At 49.6% G+C, this 19,095-nt stretch overlaps 1 protein-coding gene across 1 annotated transcript in view; it reads right to left on the bottom strand.

Moving 5' to 3' along the window:
- Positions 1–19,095, bottom strand: part of LOC138526374 (GTPase KRas-like) — a 168,117-nt gene that overhangs the window by 12,627 nt on the left and 136,395 nt on the right. The window contains exon 4 of the mRNA XM_069637045.1: positions 9,602–9,761. Within this exon, the coding sequence (XP_069493146.1) occupies positions 9,602–9,761 (160 nt within the window). The remainder of the gene's footprint in view (positions 1–9,601; positions 9,762–19,095) is intronic.

The raw sequence follows: 19,095 nt of genomic DNA on the forward strand, positions 1-19,095 counted from the left end.
TAACCTGCTGGCGCACCTCTGGCACTGGAGTTCGTCGCCGTCGCAAAGAGGTCGTTCTGGGGTCTACCCCACAGCCTGAAGAGTCGATCCACTTGATCCTGGCACAGCTTCCACTCGTGGCACGAGCGCCGCCCCCTGCTGAGTGAGTCGGCAATGGTGTTCTTTATCCCTGCCAGATGAAAAGGTACCAGAAACATGCCCTGGTCGACGGCCCAGTGCCACAGATCCTGTGATTCCTTGGACAGGGCTGGGGATTTCGTTCCACCCTGCTTCCTGATGTAGAACATCGTGGTGGTGTTGTCGGTGAAGATCCTCACCACCTTGCCCTTGAGGGACGGAAGAAAGGATCCGAGGGCCCAAAACACTGGGCAGAGGTCCAAAATGTTGATATCAAGCTGTCTTTCCTCCGGGAGCCAAAGGCCTCTCGCTTGGAGATTTCCGGTATGCACTCCCCACCCTTCCAGGGAGGCATCCGTCGTCACTGTTACCTGTTGAGCTGGGATCTGAAAGTCTGTGCCTGCCGTCAGATGAGTGCGGGTGCCCCACCACCGGATCACTCGTCGGAAGGTCTCGTTGAGCGGTACCTGTCCTCAAAGCTGCCCGTCGCCTGGATCCAGCGTGCGTCAAGGAACTCTTGCAGTGGATGCATTCGAAGTCTGCACAGGCGTACCAGATAGATGCAGGAGGACATCATCCCGAGAAGGGATTTGATGGATCTTACCCTGGCTATGTCCATGGCTAGCAGGCGTTGCACCTTGCCCAGGATGGCTTTCGTCGGGCGGCGAGGCAAGCCGTGCCACTGTTGAGCTTGGCTCCCAGAAAAAGGGTGACCTGCGAAGGGACCGTGTGGGATTTGGGGAAGTTGACGGAGAACCCCAGGTCCGTGAGTAGCTGGATGGTCTTCGCTGTGTGTTCTACGGCAAGCTCCCTTGTCCTTGCTCTGATGAGCCAGTCGTCCAGGTAGGGATAGACGTGAATCCCTTGCAGGCGTAGCCACGCCGCCACCGGTGCTAGGCACTTGGTGAATACCCTGGGTGCCGACTTTAATCCGAACGGGAGGGCCTTGAACTGGTAGTGCCGTCCTTGGACCACGAACCTGAGGAACTTCCGGTGTCCTTTTAGAATGGGATGTGGAAGTAGGCATCCTCCAAGTCCAACGACAACAGGAAATCGTCCTCCAGCTGTCCCAGCACGTGCTGGAGGGTGACCATCCAGAACTTCTGAGCATTGATGTACTTGTTCAGACTCCGCAGGTCCAGGATGGGACGCCAACCTCCTGTTTTCTTTACGAGAAAGTATCTTGAGTAGACCCCGGAGCCCCGAAGTCTCTTTGGGACGAGCCCGATGGCACCTTCCTTGAGCATCGCCGGTATGTGGTTTTCCTTCCTGGCCACGGGTGGCACGCAAGGGCACTTCTTTAGAAACTCGAGGGCATGCCCCTGGGCCAGGGTATCCAGCACCCAACGGTCGGTGGAGATGGACCCCAACACACTGACGAACTTCGTCAGCCGGCCTCCCACCGGGGTGCTTCGGTGGGGGCCCCGACGCCACGGTCCGTTCAGTCCTGTTGAGGCCGCCTTGCCATCTTGACCTCCATGGCGACGACGCGGGAACCTCCAAACTTGCCCCGTCCTCTATAGGCCTCCTGCGACGAGGAACGGGCCGCTTGACGGTAGGTAGAGGGGCCGCCGCCGGAACCTTTGGAGGCCCATTGCTTGCCTCCGGTGTTCCGAAACGACGGCCGTCGTTGCTGGAGAACTCCCAGGGCCCGGGCTTTCTCAGTGTCCGTTTTGATGGCTTGCAGGGACTCATCGACTGTCTTCCCAAACCGGTTTTTCCCGTCGAAGGGCATGTCCAACACTGGCTTGTACGTCCTGGCGGAAATCCATCGCCTTCAGCCATCTGAGGCAAACACCGTTGCCCAACTGGCAGAAACCGGTGTCAGCGATGTCAGTCGCCGCCGTTATGGCGTGGTCCGATGCCACCTCGCCTTCTTGCAGGATTTCCAGGGCTTCTGCCCTCTTGTCGTCCGGCAGGAAGTCCAACAATGGAGCGATTTTATACCAAAGTTCCCTGTCGTAAGGGGCAACGATAGCCAGGGCGTTGGCCGCCTTAATCGCCGCCGCCGTGATGACTCCTCGTCCCATTGCGTCGATCTTCTTTCCCTCACCGTCCGGCGGTGAAGTCGATGCGCCCCTCCCCCCGCCTTCTTCCCGACTGCCGCCGAGACGACAGAATCCGGGGTCGGCTGTGCTCTAAGGCATAGAGGGGCCGCGTCGGGCACCCGGTACTTTTCGTATCGGTCCCTTTTTACCGGCGTCATGGACGGGTTCTTGAGGAGGGAGAGCCCCTCGTCCCAGATGTCATCCAGTAGAGGTACCGCGAGGACCGTCTTCCTCTTGGTCTCTCGACGTTGATAGAGGAACCCCTCCTTTTCTTCGGGGCAGAGCTGGAAAAGCTTGGATGCCCTGGGATCCAATCTCATTGGGCGGGGAAGCCCGGGGATGTAGAGGAGGTTGGGGGGGAACTCGACGACTGGAGGTCCACCCCGCCGTTGCCGCCCTCGTCGTCCGTGCCCGTCGTGGCGTGTCCATGCCCGTGCCATCCCCGCAGACCATGGACGGGGAGGAGGGTTGAGCAGGAGGATGTGTTCTTCTCCTCTTGGGTGGTGGACTTGCCGACAGACCTGCCCCTGGCTCCTCGTCGGGGGTAACGGCAATCTAGTCCTCATTTCAGAGCATAATGATGGAATTGCCATCAAAATGGCCGCCGAGTTGTCCTGCGGGACTGGCTGCGACGGGCACTACGGTTGGTCTGGGGCCCCGTCTTCGCCGCCGTCCCCCTCGTCGGGATGCCTCTCGACGGGCTGGTCCTCCTCCATGACCTCGTCGTGGCCCTCAGGGGCTTCGACGAGTTCCTCCTCGGAGGTTGTGTCTGAATCCACGACGGCCACTGCCCGCCCCCCCCCCCCCCTCTTTCTCCGCCAGGGGCTTCATGGGGATTCTTTCGATGGGCTTGAAAGATGCCTCCCTCCGAGGTGGGAGGGAGACTCTGGGCCTGAGGCCGCTACTACAGGTGTAACCTCTGCAGGCTGCGCCAGGGTTGCTGCGATCTCCTCGATAGAGGCCTTGGCTGGGCGAATCAAGGCCTTAGTCACTGCGTGCTTGTGGCCTTCACATTGGGGGAGGGCTCCCTGCCTCACTCCTCCTCAGCCGAAATCTTCGAGATCGACCGGGGCCTCTCCAGAAGCTTGGCCGGGTTCTCGGATTTCCTCTTACCCGAGCCAGAGCGTTGGCTCGTGGTCGATGGCGCCGGGGAGGGTGCGCCCTGCCTGGCAGCCGAGGAGCCCGACCGGTCGGCGCTCCCAGTGCCCGCGGACTTGCGGTGCTTAGCCTTTTGTTGGGCCCCTGTCGCCGGAGCGCCCTCACAGGACTTAGAAGACCGCTCGGATTTCTTCTTTTTCTTCTTCTCACTTGACGGGCTCTTTCCCTCCAGCCAGTTGGCGAGAAGAAGATGGCGGTCCCGCATGGTCCGCTCCGACATGTTCCCACAAAACGCACAGTCCTCCTCCACAAGCGTTTTGCCCTCGTGAAGACAGTAGAGGCATAAGGAATGCTCGTCTTCCTTGAACATGCTCTGCAGCTGGCATCCAGGGTAGGCCCTGAACAGCTTCCCGGGCGTTGAGCTCCCTTTATCCTGGGCCATGTCCGGGGTAGGCCTCAGAAACATCTGGAATCCTCCAAAAGCATCATTCGACGAAATCTTCACCCTCGAGGGGCGTAGAAACTTCTTAAACGGGTCCCCGTTGATCGGATGTAAAGACGGTGTAGCTTGAGGCTCAATTTAACCGAAAAATGAGAAATTCTCTTTGAAAAAGCGCAAAAACGCAGCAAAAGCTCGAGAGCTACAGCACGAGGACTCCCAACACTTGAACGTGCAGTAAAAATCTGAGGATGGCTGCCGGAGGCGGGGCTTAGGGAGAGGGCAGTGGGCAGTACGACCCAGAGATCAGTGATTGGTTACTATGATGAAGATCCGCACCACCTTGCCCTTGAGCGACGGGAGGAACGATTTGAGAGCCCAGAACACGGCTCGGAGTTCCACGACGTTGATGTGCAGGAGCCTCTCCTCCGGGAGCCAGAGGCCTCTTGCGTGGAGATCTCCGGTGTGGGCGCCCCAACCTTCCAGGGAGGCGTCCGTCGTCACCGTCTCCTGGTACGCCGGCGTCTGAAAGTCCTTGCCCGCCGTGAGGTGCGCTCGAACGCCCCACCACTGAATCGCCCGCCGGAACACCTCGTTGAGGGGGACCATGTTTTCGAAGGTGCCCGTCGCCTGCATCCAACGGGCGTCGAGAAATTCTTGAAGAGGGCGCACCCGTATTCTGCAGAGGCGCACCAGGTAGATGCAAGAGGACATCATCCCCAGGAGGGACTGGATGGACCTCACCCTGGCCACGTCCGTGGCTAGCAGGCGCTGCACTTTGCCTAGAAGCACTTTGCCTAGAATGGTCTTCGTCCGTTCCTCTGACGGGGCCGCCAGGCGCCTCACTGTATCGAGCTTCGCTCCCAGAAACAGGGCCACCTGCGATGGCACCAGGTGGGACTTTGGGTAGTTTATGGCGAATACCAGGTCTGTGAGTAGCTGGACGGTCCACGCAGTGTGTTCGACGGCGAGTTCCCTCGTCCTTGTGCGGATGAGCCAGTCGTCCAGGTAGGGGTAGACGTGAATCCCCTGCAGGCACAGCCGCGCCGCCACTGGTGCTAAGCACTTGGTAAAGACCCTGGGGGCCGACTTCAATCCGAACGGCAGTGCTTTGAATTGGTAGTGGCGTCCCTGGACGACAAACCTGAGGAACTTTCGGTGACTTTTGAGGATCGGAACGTGGAAGTATGCATCCTCCAGGTCCAACGACGATAGAAAGTCGCCTTCCTCCAGCTGTCCCAGTACATGCTGGAGGGTGACCATCCTGAACTTCTGTGATCTGATGTATTTGTTCAAACGACGAAGGTCCAGGATGGGACGCCAGCCGCCAGTCTTCTTCCTGACGAGGAAGTACCTTGAGTACACCCCGGAGCCTCTTCGGGAAAAGCTCGATGGCACCTTTCCTGAGCATCGCCCGTACTTCCAACAGCAGTTGCGGGACGTGATTTTCCTTCCTGGGCAGAGGTGGAACGTGAGGGCACTTGTTCAGGAATTCGATAGAGTGTCCTCTTGCCAGGGTATCCAGCACCCAACGGTCGGTGGAGATGGACTTCCACACGCCGACGAAATTCGTCAGCCGGCCTCCCACCGGGGTGCTTCGGTGGGGGCCCGAGACCACGGCCGGTTCAGTCCTGCTTGGAGGTGGTGGCCTTGCCGCCCTGGCCACCTTGCCGACGAGGCGCTCCTGCTTGCCGCGACCCCTGTAGGCCTCCTGAGACGAGGAGCGTGCCGCCTGGCGGTAGGACGACGAGCCACCGCTGGATCCCTTGGAGGCACCCTGTCTGCCTCCGGAGCTCCGAAAGGGCTGTCGTTGCTGAAGGGCTCCTAGGGTGCGGGCCGACTCTGTCCATTTTTATTGCTTGGAGGGATTCGTCCACCGCCTTCCCGAACAAGTTGCTGCCGAACGGCATGTCCAATACCCTGGTCTGGACATCCTGACGGAAGTCGGTCGCCAGGAGCCAACCCCGTCGTCGTAGGCAAACACTGTTGCCCAGCTGGCGGAACCCGGTATCGGCAATATCGGTTGCCACCGTTATGGCGTGGTCCAAAGCCACCTCGCCCTCTTGCAGTATTTCCAGGGCCTTGGACCTCTTGTCGTCCAGCAGGAAGTCCAATATGGGGGCCAGCTTAAACCAGAGCTCCCTGTCTTAACGGGCCACGATCGCCAGGGCGCTGGCCGCTTTGATAGTCGTCGCCGCCGAAATGACCCGCCGCCCCATGGCGTCCAACCTCTTTCCCTCGCCGTCCGGCGGGGAATTAGACGTCGAGGCTCCTGACCCCGCCGCTTTCTTCTTCGCCGCCGCCGAGACGACAGAGTTTGGCGTTGGCTGGGCCCTGAGGCACAGGGGAGCGGTTTCGGGGACCTGGTACTTCTTCTCGTAACGGTACCGTTTGGCTGGTGCCATGGAGGGGTTTTTGAGAACCGACAGGCCCTCCTCCCAGATGTCATCGATTAGGGGCACCGCGATGACCGTCTTCCTCTTGGCCTCCCGGCGCTGATAGAGGAAACCTTCCTTTTTCTGCTCCTCCGGGCAGAGCTGGAACAATTCGGACGCCCTGGCGATCATGGCGTGGAATGAGCCAATCTCGTCGGGCGGCGAGGCCCGTGCGACGGGAGACCCGTTCCGTCGTCGCCGTCGCCCTCAGAACCCGTCGTCGAGCCCAACGCACCGTCATCTCCCGACTCGTGGGAGGGAGGATGAGGAGGGAACTGTAGGCCTTACGGGGGGCAAGCGGAGGAGAGGGTTGGGTCCTCCGTTGTTTGTTCTGAGGCCTTCCCGACGGGCCAGGTTGCGGGTCCTCCGGCCTGGGCCGTGGGAATCTCGTCCTTACCTCAGAGCATAAGGACTGGATGGCAGACAAAATGGCCGCCGAGCCATCTTGAGGCCTAGGATCCGGCTGCGCCGGAAGGGAAGGCCGCTCTTCCTCACCATCGTAGTCTTCCTCGGTTATCGAGCTTCCTGACGGGATCGAACCTTCTCGAATTGGACTTCGAGGCTCCTCACGGCCTCGGTCAGTTCCTCCTCCGAGGCGGACTCCGAGCTCGAGGAGGGCACCGTGCCCCCCCCCCCCCTCGCTATTTCATCATGGCGGCCACAACGACGGGCTGAAAAGAGGATTCCCTCCTTGGCGGCAGGGAAACTAGTCCCGGAGGCAGTCTCTGCTGGCGGTGTCTCTGCCGGCTTGGCCAGAGCCGCGCGATAGCCTCGATAGAGGCCTTCGCCTGCTGGGTAGGGGCCTTCACCACCTTAGGTGCGTCCGGGCCTTCTCCTCCGGGGGAGGGGCGACGCCTCGCTCCCCCTCTTCCGATATCGGACAGGGCTTCTCCGAAGCTTACCCGGGATCTGACTTTCTCTTCCCCGACCCGGAGCGTTGGCTCGTGGTTGACGGTGCCGGGGAAGGTGCGCCCTGCCTGGCGACCGAAGAGCCCGACCTTTCGGCGCTCCCGGAGCCAGCGGACTCGCGGCGCTTGGCCTGGTGTTGGACCCCCGTCGCCGGGGCGCCCGCACAGGACTTAGAAGCCCGCTCGGACCCTTTCTTCTTCTCACCCGTCGAGCCCTTCTCCAACCAGCTTGCGAGACGGGATCGACGGTCCCTCATGGTCCGCTCCGACAAGTTCTTGCAGAACTGGCAGTCCTTCTCTACATGAGTCTTGTCCCCATGAAGACAGTAGAGGCATCGCAAATGTTCGTCTTCCTTAAACACATTCTGCAGCCCGCATCCAGGGCAGCTGCGAAACAGCTTGGGTCCGGGCGACGAACTCACATCCTGGGCCATCTTGAAGTAGGCCGCGAATCTTCTGGAATCCTCCAAGAAGTTGATTCGACGAAATCTTCACCCTTGAGGGGCGTAGGAAAATCCTGCAACGGGTAGCCATTAACGGGAGTAGAACCGGTGGAGCTTGAGGCTTGATTAACCGAAAAAATGTGAAAATTCACATGAAAAAAGCGCGAAACACGCAGTAAAAGCTCAAGAGCTAAGCACGAGGACGCCCAACACTTGAACGTGCGGTAAAAATCTGAAGATGGCTGCCAGAGGCGGGGCTTAGGTAGAGGGCAGTCATTGGTTACTACTACGAAAGACAGATCAGAAACTAAACTGATACCGATTTTTTCTTTACCGAGGATTCCCAGCCTGACGGAATATTCATGAGCATGTGAATCCATGCCAGACCCCATGCTGGAGAACTATAGTATTCACGAAATAGAATAACTATGATAGCTTATTACCAATAGGGTCTGCATGCCTTCATTTCTTTTTTAAAAGTCTACTAATGTGGTTTTGCTCCATGAATAGCATCATGACATTCTAAATGTGCATTGCTAGATTTCACTCAAATTGAACTGCATACTGCTATTCTAAATAAGGTGTATACTTTGGTTTGCATACCATAAGTAAAGTTGTTTTTTATAATTGTGTTTATGAATGATAATAGTACGAAACTTACTAAAGAATGCTCTTTGCGAGTCTATATATATATATATATATATATATATATATATATAATAAATCATTTATACAATACATACGTGTATCAGTGTTCGTTTAGACCATATGCATGCTACAGGTTATTTGTACCCATCTACATCCCTTTCTCCCTCCTGAGATAAGCCTGACTGCTCTGTCCACGCTACCAAAAGAAGTACCACAGGTATATACCAAGAGTTGAGTTTTTTGTATTGCCCTTATGATAGTTTTATGAAGCCCCTTGTTTGGGCTTTAGAAACAGTCCTAACCACCACCTGCCACCAAACTGCTTTATCCGTTCGAAAGTATTCTCCAGACTGCCGGAGAGCCTGTTCATACTTCATTTCAAGGACCTCTTCAGGGCTTCCCTCCAATGGAACTCCAGGGATTGGCAGTTGGGTCACTAAGGTAGCTCTCACAGAAACTGGCCCTATTCGCACTAATGGCCTGCCGTGGTCTCCTCTTGAACTTAACAGCCTTGTTAGAGAAGACTTCACATACAGGTTAATAGGAGGGACTCTTGACTGAAAAGAGCTCCTACACCAAACTGTTACTTACCGGATACATTGGGGAATCTTCTGTTTTACAAAGCTACTTACATGTGTTACTTTATACTGTACCTTCCTTACATAAAGATTACATTTTTTATAAAAAATATGGTGTGTGGACATTCTCTTACTTGGGATCAACAAAAAGTGCGTCCTGTATCTGTGAATCTCCCCAATTCATCTTTGTGTTCGACTTGGGCCGCTCTGTCACAACTAGCAACGAGCTGGATGGAATCACTAACAGTACTTTAAGTCAGGAAGATGCACTTAAAAATGCTGAACACAGGGATTCATTTTTAGCCAGCTAAACGTTTTTGAACCACTTCACCAGTTTGCCCAAGAGGATTCTGGAAATAAATATCGGAAAACAATTTCAGACAAGCAAAACATGGAGTGCCTCTGTACAGTGAAAAATATAAAAACCCTTGCTATACTTGGCATGTTAGATTATTAGAGGAATTAATGCCTTGAGAAATCTGGCAAGTACATCAAGTCTGGAGAACAAATAGTTTGGTGTTCAATTACTTGGAAAAGTAGACTCAGCTCTCATGGAAACCAGGCTAAAACAAAATGCCTGGCCTGTGCAGTGATGACGTATGGATAACAAGGTTGAAAGAAGTGACCAAAAATACATAGTTTTCAATAAACCAAAGTGATGGTGGGAACGGGCACAAGTCATATTTCAACTGCTGAGGCTTGCAGTCTATCCTACCATGGAATTGGATTTAGAAATGAGGAAACCTCCAATCCGTCTGTAACATCAGTTTACGTAAATAATACATCCTACATCCTACTCAGAATCATCACAGGAGCACTTAACCTTTCAAATTGTACCGTTGGTGCCCTCATTCACCAAATGTCCTTTTTTATTGAATGTCACCCACCTGTCTAGTTTTGGCAGAAGTCTCAATGAAAGGAATCCCATAGCTCTTTGCCAGCTCCTGTGCCTGCTTTGTGTCAACGGTCCGTGAGGGAAGGTCACACTTGTTGCCCACTAACACCATTGGTACATCATCCGAGTCCTTTACTCTGTTGATCTGCTCTCTGCAAAGTAGGATTTTAACAAAAATGTAAAAGAAAAAACCATGAAGGAATTCTCACATTTTAATGCAGCAGCGATATACTGGAGTAACAAAGGGCTCTTATTCCAGAACATTTTTTTGTGCACAATCTTTATTGAGTCTAGATTGAAAGATACAGTAACATACCTTGCATGTAAGAAGTAAACTCTACCACTCATAGAACAGCATCACAATATCAACTCATCCACCCCTTCCCGAATTGTTCCCCCTCACTTCTGTGAGACTGCAAAACAGTACCACTGATTGCACCAATCTACTGAAATTCATCCTGCAAACATCCAAAATAGTTTCCGAAATATACTCCGATTAAAACAGGTGGAGTGCTTTGGGGCTTACTGGTCATGGAAAAACTCCATTATTGTAAGACCTATTAAATATAGCAAAACCACATTTAAGCACCCTGGCCAATCCGGAAATTAGGTACAGGGACTTTACCTCATGTTAAAGCCTGCATTGCGAGTCTCCCATCTCCGCTGACGGGCTGCATGTAGGTGCTCCAACACCCCCCCCCCCACCCTCTGCCATCAACCCACAGTTCTGCCCCCTACCGACCCCCCCCATTTACCTGGGGATGTCACGTCTCGATGGAAAAACAGTGTTCCCCGCTGCTTTCCCACCATGGAAAGGGTGGCACCATTCCTTCTCCCTTGTCAATGTCGGCCATCTTGTTTGGTATTTTTTCTTCATTTGAGAAACGGCAACCACACAGTTTGTCACATTTAAAAGAAATATTAGCTTCCCGGAAAAACATTCCAGGATGGCAATACCCCAGGGTTAATGTTCAGGCCCTTGCTTTGCTCATGTCCGTTACCCTTACACAACCACGTAATGCCTACAGCCGTCAGGGTTTATTGCTTAAATAGGGACAAATCTGCTACTGCTGGTCAGATCTTCCAATGCAAGGATATCCAGACATTCATGGCATAGTGTCTGAGATGCCTATGGGCAAGTTGTGGACGAGGCCAAGGAGATTGTGTAACAACTCCCTGATCTCAAAACTTGCATCACACATCCAGGAGGAGGCCTGCAATTCCGTCCATCTCCTCTACAGGACCCCTCCAGAATCTAAGACCGCAGGCATGGCCAACACCGAGGTAGCCAAGGCCACAAACCTTCCAGTATACCTCAGATATAGTGTTTCTTAAAAAAATATTTCACCAGGTAGCAGAAAAATCTATTTTTAGAAACATTTCTCCTCCGTGTTCAGGGTATGAAAAGAAACGACCCACGGGTAGGAAAAACCAATCAAGCGCTATGGCAGCAGTCAAGGAAAACACATCACAGGGTAGCAAGGTTGTTCAAGAGAAAGTACACCCTCCAATAACCCGATCTCCACAAAGCGATGCTATGAAACAAAAGAACTTTTCATTCAAGCAAAATGTTATGAAGGTTATAGGTATGTTCTCTCCAGTTTCCAAGTTGTTAGCCCTACTAGTTAAGGACCACCAATGGCAACCCAATAGGTTTGGATACCCATGTCAATTTCCATAGCCACCCAATTAGTAGTTACTCAGAGGAATGAACGGGAAAAACTGGCGTCCAATTGCTGGCGCAGGATACAGTCAATACTAAAATGATACCCACTGTGAAGTATACACAGTGTTGAGGAGAAGAGCCCAATTCCACAGGTGGTCACAGTAGATACTGAACATTGGCTCTAGAACCTCTAAAGTTAATGTCAGTTCTCGTCTCCTATTGGGCAGCAAGGGTTTTGGTGGTGAAGTTCTGCAGGATTGCATTTTCCTGCTGATTCCAGTTTATAGATGTCCCTGCCAGCATCAGTTGACCATTGTTTGATAACGCAAATATATCACACCATGAAACTCAGATTAAAGTGCTGTCAGGACTGGGCCTCAAACGTTTCCATCAAAGACACAGTATTTGTCTGGTGTCTCGGGGTGCAACATGATGTGGAGCAGTGTGGTTCCAATCAACAAATGAACCCAAAGGTGATCAGGGAATTATAGGTAAAACTAGACCGTGGGCTGCCTTCAAAGTTGTAAGGAAAATTGCCTAGTAGAAGGAATAGCTTTATTCTTGTCCCAATATTTAGAAAGGGTGATCTAGAAGAACCAGGCAAGTATCGTAGGACAGATTTGCTGGCTGTTCAATTACAAACCCGGAGAAGAAAAAATAAAAATGCAATAGTCCTGTTAGGCAAGATTGCATGTATTAACCCTGTGGGAGACTACACCAGCCTTGTCCTCTTGGCAACAGGTAACCCAACCTTTGATATAGGCCTGTACTACACAAGTCGGTAGTGTGACTTAGCAGCCAGTCGTATCTCAAGAGGGGCCAATGTGAGCTTTATGGTTGCAACAAAGTTTCAGTGTGACAAGTATCCAAATAACACTTCAACTCAAGGTTTCTTGATTATAAGAAACGACCCACGAAACGACCACAAGTTTTAAAAAGGCTGATTTTAAAACTTGTCAGTTTTAAAATCAGCCTTTTTTTTTAGAAGGGAGCAATTGGCAACAAAAATACTCTTCAAAATACGCTCCTTCAGTTCAATAAAGTAAGGAGATACCCTTTTGGCATGGCACACAGATATTCCTACACCCTGAAGTGACAATTGCTAGGACACTGGACATTAATATATCAATTTTCACACTTAAATGGTAATACTATACTTGTGGCAAAGGTTAGGGAAGGAACCAATGGTTAACAAGTTTCTCAAACAGGTAAGCACCTTTGAACCCCCCCCCCCCCCCCCAACGCAATGTAGATTAACCCTTTCCCAGCTATACAAGTAAGGAATGTATGAATTTTTAGAGGGATAGTTAAAACACAAGGTCAGAGGTAAAGAAGAGTCTTCAGGGAGCCAGGACAGCCAATGTCACTTGTGCAAAGTCTAGGGGAGCTGAGGCACTTCTTGAAGGTAGGTAAGACGTCTTGCACAATGTTAAAGAGAGTTTTGTTGAAAGGAATCACTGTTGGGCCACAATCTGAGAGGCTTGTGAAGGGCAAAGCTGCAACCAACTCTGCAGAGGGCAGCCAATGCAAGTCTCAACAGAGCAAGCAAGCTACATGCACCCCTTCGTTCACAGTACCTTAGGTCTGAAGAAATTGTTCCAGCTGGCTTCTGTTCCTGTTGTAGTTCCTGCAGATCCTGTTGTTCTTGGGCCTCAGTCGTGGGGATAGGAGGAAGGACGTCTGGGGACTCCTGCACTACGATTTGAAGGTTGGCAGCAGCAATGGGCGCAATAGCACCACAGTGGTTCTTGGACCCCTTGTGGACTTTCTTTGCTTCTGGGGTCCTGCACGCTGTTCAGGTGGCTCAGGCTGCATCAGCCCTGCTTCGAGGGAGTCCGGAGGATCTTCCTGGAGCTCGGGCCGAGCTTAAAAGCAATGCACTATTCTGGCGTCTGTCCCCTGGCACTCGGTTCCTGCAGCACAAATGGAAGTACAGCCAGCAGAGAGGGGTTTCAGTCTAGTTCGTCTTGGGGTCGATTGGTCCCACCAACCCAAGGGCAGAAGTCGTTCTTTCTGGGCTTCTCTAGTCTATGTTGAAATCGGAGCTTCAGCATTGCAGCAGGGCTTCACCGGGCAAACCAACAGTCCAAGAGTTGCAGCAAGCATCCATTTCTTTCTTCGGTTCCTTCGTCCAGTGGTCGACTAAAAACCTTGCCTTTTATGCAAGTTTCTCCCATTCATTTGCAGCCTAGCTGTCACTGGCACAGCAGAGTGGCTGTCCTCCAAGGACAGCCAGCCGGCCAATCACCTTTGGGTGCATTCCTGTAATGCACCTTAGGAGACTAAGCACAGGAAGTTTAGAGCACCTCCCTGCCCTGCCAGACACGCTGGAGCTAGAGGCGGGCTTCAACAGTGAATCCCGCCAAAGACAAAACTAACAAAGGGACCAAACCTAGTTTGGCGCGCAGAGCCTATCTCAAGAAGAACCTTTACAACAAGAAAAAGGGGGAAAAAAAAATAAGACTGGGCCACTTTGACAAAATGGACACCATGGGTGCTATACTGCAGCTGCGAACGCAGCCCATGGTAAAAACACACAAGGGTAGGAAAAAGTAAAGCACTGCCACCAGCCATTAATTGTAGAAAGGGTAACAAAAATGTTACATAGGAAGTTAAAAGGGGATAATAAGTAACCCCTCCAGCACCCTATTGTAAAATAGTGTGTGCTGGGTCTTTAAAGAGGAAAATGGTCTATAAAGAAGAAAATGTAAGTAAAGTCAATTTCACTTCACTACAGTAGTAAACAAGAGAAGGTATTTAAACCTTAGCAGAAATCCAAAGGGTTTCTCTGGGACACTGCACCGAGGGTGATGTGTGTCACAATGTAAAAAGATGATGCCTATGGAGTTGGGTCAGACTCCAAAACCACAAGTCAGTGTTCAAATCAAATAAAAATGCATGAGAGGGGGGAAAATAGTCTTGCTCTCTTCAGGATGAAAATTAAGTCCTAAAGTCCAGCAAAAGAGCTGGGGGTCTCTAAGGTAGGAGGCAATTAGCACATTTCTGAGAATTCCCCCTAACAAATCCGCATGGTGGATATTAGGTCATGCCATGAAAGCTGGCCAAACAACAAAAAATGTCCTATAATTTTATAAAACACTAAATACTAAACCAGTACAAAAATGGCTGGAGCCAATTGAGGGGGAAACTAAAGCTGCCCCCCCCTTTACCGTTTAAGGTCTTACTGGTGGAATTGAATGTAAATTGCTTCTACACGGATTAGAAATGCTAGATTTATTAATAAGATGGAAGCAGAGGCTCGAAATATCATGTATATATTAAAGGAGACAGAAATGAAACAGTGGTATTATTAAAATATATGTTGAAGATTGCATACCCTTTAAGAGCACATTATGAGGAGTCATTATATGATCCATTAGAATAGAAAATTAAAAGGGCATATCTTTGGCAAATAGGTATATTGTTCAATCATTTAAAAAACAGAAAGCCGACAGATCTATGCAAGTTTTCGGCCATTCAACACCATGCCAGAATATATCAAGAAATCTCGGTCATGCTCTTTCTTAGTAATAATCGCAAAACCTGTGAAAGGAAAGGAACTTGGTTAAAGATACATTGAAAAAATAGAATGTGTGGACAATGTGGAAAGTTTGGGCAAATGAAGGCTCTGGAACTTTAAATACATGAAATGTACTATTCTGTAAGTTAAGGATTAAATATTTCAGACCTTTTGTATATACATTAGATTAAGTATTTACTTTTTGGTATAGACTATTTAGGAGCCCATGTTTTGCTTATATTTACATTACTGGGAAAATATTAAGATCAGTCATTTACATCAATTTGGATATAATTGTGCGTTGTAGGTTTATTGCAATATTATTCACAATGTTTAAAGGTTTTATTAAGACCAAAAACAGTGAATAAAGAAAATATTCTTCTACCAAATAGCAATATGAAGTTGTGTAGATTTTTGGGGACCTGGGCAAGGTTTTAAAGTCCTTGTGGTACTCCCAACGTTTTGTTTTTCTGGACATTTGGGGGGCTGTGGAGGGGGGGGGCTTAGGACACGGCTGAAGGCCTATTTTTGGGCCACCAAAGTTTTCTGGACTTTTAACTTAAAATGGATTCTCAAAATCAGCCTTGGGGGAGGATTTTGGTAGGGCACCCTGCTATGCTAAACAGGGAAGACAAAAGTTTAGCCAAGCCAAACTATAGAAGGTAGCAGAGCGGCATTGGCATAGTCTCAGGAAGGGTGCGAGTATTCTAGGACTACAGAGTCTACACAGAGCAAAACCTAGAATTACACTAAGACCGGCAAGTATATAAATATTTATTAGGCCTTTAGATCACACACTAAGCAAGTAAAACCGAATATTGTCACAAAAACCCTTATACATTAATTATTAGGAGAAATACAACAGCATTTCACTCAAAACCTAGTGAATAAGAGACACGCATATGCCTTCGAAATAGAACAAAAATATCAAGAAAATCATAAAACAGCTTCCAGAGTTCCCATGAAGTCCAACCATACGGTGGCTATGGGCCTTGTGCCCAAATGTCACCAGCTCCAAAGTAGATACCTTTCAGGTAGGTTTACAAAGAGATTGTCAGTGCCAGTGGTTACGATTTATAATAAGAGTCAAAAAAGTAAAAAACGTTTAGTAGAGTGGACTCACTCAATCCCAGCCCTTTGGATAGTCCTAGGAAGGAAGCCTTAACCAGACCTCCACCGACAAAAGCCAGGAAAGTGCGATTTAGGGACAGAACTGTACACCCATTTAACCCTATGGAGAACAGGGGGGCGGGTGTGGCAAAACAGTTAACTTAACTTACACCCTCTCCCTCAAAGTCATGTTCCTACAGAGGCCACTGTTGGTGTTCCAGAATCCAATTGGGACACAATCTTTGGCGCTTGCCCAGTCGGGGACAGCCAAGGGGTCACAGGTGCAGAGGTCACATTCGGCATCAGGTTATGTTTTGGCTGGTCAGGGTGCACATGGTAAGGATCTGCACCAAACGGCAAACACATCTGCCCAGTAAGAGACATTCAGGCAACAGGGATGTGGACTGGGACTAGACTGTCCCAGCCCCTTTCTATGCTTACACACACAAACCACCCCTTAGCCTGTGAAGGCAGGATGAAAACCAGCGCCAAAAAACAAGGGAAAAACCTTGTTGCACGTCCAGGTTAGGGTGCCAACCACATTCAGTAGCCATTCATGGTAAATACAAAAGTTCACAAGTAAAATGTATAAAATAAATTGTAAAAAATGTTACTGACACAAGCTAGTCTTCGGAATATTGTAAAAGCAACTAAAAAGCAATTATATAAAAAGCCAGATACTAAACATCTTAACTGCACTTCACTGTAAGGTTATATGTGCACTTGTAACAATACAAGAATTTACCTACACATAGTCTCAGTACTGATAGTTTCCCCTTAAGAATGAGCAAACAAGAAAGAGAAACTAAGGAGAAGGGTTTATTATTTGCCTCCAAAAAGTCGGGCCAGATTTCTAAAAGCAAAAAGGTTAGTGTGTCCAATAGAAGTCCACAGGAATAAAGCAGCAAAAAACATCTTTCTGAACGCAAGTCGCTGTATGCTCAAATACAATTATTTTTTTTCACAACATATTTGATATGCAGTTTGTCAGGGCATGGAGTAGACTACATAGGGTATTTCAATATTTGAATTGTATATGGTGTATTCCTTCGGCAGTTAGGTTTATGGCGACCCATATTAACTTTATGTGAATCCATTGTTTGTGAAACAGGTAATAACTTTAAACCCTTTACCCTCCTCTCAACCCAAGTGTTCCATCCCAGTGCCCCAACCCACCTCAGGTTTCTGGACAAAACGTAGCATTCTTGCGTTTAGAATGACTCAGAATTTGGGAAGCAACCAAGAGTCCTTGCAGATCGAACTATCCCAGATGCCTTATCCTTGTAAGGTTGAGTCCTGAATGGTCTTCAAAGGCAAGCCATAGAAAAGGTGCCCATGTGGCAAACGGTTATATGCGATCTCACTGACAGGGTGCTAAACTCCCTCACGAACAAAACACTGAAAAACACCAATTTCTTTCCTTTTTTTTTATTGGTGTGTGGGGGGGGGGGGCAGGCAATCTTCCCTTTTCCCACCCTTTTCAAGCCACCCCAAACCCATCTCAACACATTTTAACCCTTTACCCCACTACCCTTTATATATTTAATCTTTTTGGTGTTTTTGTCCGCTCTGTTATGTACCACCCTGTTTCGTTTGCAATAAAATGACTAGGTTGGATTATTCCTAATGTCAGTTTTCAAACACTGGTTAATTGCATCACTTGGTGGTACATGCCTGCTCCACATTATAGGTATGGACCACCTTGCTGCAAACAGCAATTTACATCTAGAAAGTGTACCACATCAGCATCTTCTGGTTTATAGCCGAAAAGATGAAAATAAAAACAGGATAATCTGGGTATCGGATAGCTCAGCATCTCCATAATTCTATGTCAAGACAGGTGGGTCACATTATGCTTCTCTTGCTTTATTAACATAAGAGAAAAGCTCAGCAGCAAGTTTGTATGCACCCAAACTGATGTTATATACATAAACAAGGATGCAGAAAAATATTCCATGAAATAACATTCAACATGAGGAAAAATAACCTCCATTTCAAAACAAAAAGTCACTGAAGACCAGGAACTCAGTTTCCCAGAGGGCTTAGCCCAAGTTCACAACAGGTCACAGCCCATGTGACAATCCTCCAATAAACAGTAAGCAATCCCTCCAAATAGGAACCAACAGTGCATCACTCCCTCTTTCTTTGCTGCTCACAGCAAGAGATAAGTACATTTTCATTCTATTCTGCCTTTCAATTTTGATAAAACCAGCATGTTTAACATTTACTATTGCTGTTCTTGGAATATCAAGTGCTGTCAGGCACTCGTCCACAATGTTGTATTAAGTTTTATTATTTTGTTTACATTATTGCAGCGCGAGCCGCGTAACCCGCGTCTCCTTTCTTTGTTGTCTTTTTGCTCCTCCCCGACGCCAGCTGTTCCTCAATGGTGATGGAGACCGCTGCCCACGATCGGATTTTTCTGCATCCTTGTTTATGTATATATAGGGAGACCGCTGCCCACGATCGGAGCCTCGCATTACGCGAATAGCCTCCAATACCTTTGTTTCCTTTATTGTTTTCTCCTCCGAAGATTCTCTTGCGCCTCACCTGACCCAATCCAACGTTCTGTGAGGAACGGGGAGGCTGCACAGAGCATTTTTCTCAGGCACGGTAACGCCCGCAGCCACTAGAGAGCCTCATCATCCTCTGGTTCTTTTCTCTATTAAGCTTTCTACAGTTAAGTGTCATTTTTCGTTTAAAGAACAAAATAAAAAAAAGGTTAAAAAAAAGGTGTGAAGAAATTTCATCCATTACTACAGCAGCTCAATACTCCCCTCGGGCTGATCAAGAATGGTCAGAGGATGAGGAGGGAGCATATGAGATTGACGAAGTGGCCATGGTAGACCGTTTTAAAAGGTTGTTGGGATCCTCAGTGGAAACCACCATTAAAAAAGGCCATCTCTGACATGCTTTTGCCCATCCAACAGAGTTTGGATAGCATGGAGGAACACTTAAATACAGCGCCCCCGCTGGGGAATAAGAAACAGAAAAAACACATTTCTGATGGGGGAAGTACACTGGCTCGCAAGAGTATGGCCTCTTTGACAAGCCCTCCCCCACCCCCTCCACCCCCAAGAGCCAGCCAGAACAATCCACAACTGCCATTTCAGGCTTAAAGCTTTCCTGACTAGGAAGGAGACCCCTTCTGACAACAGACCCTCCCACCCTGAGGAAGATAATTTGGGCG

This window comes from Ambystoma mexicanum, chromosome 1q (assembly GCF_040938575.1).
Source record: "Ambystoma mexicanum isolate Mex_15411 chromosome 1q, UKY_AmexF1_1, whole genome shotgun sequence".
NCBI classification, from domain to species: domain Eukaryota; kingdom Metazoa; phylum Chordata; class Amphibia; order Caudata; family Ambystomatidae; genus Ambystoma; species Ambystoma mexicanum.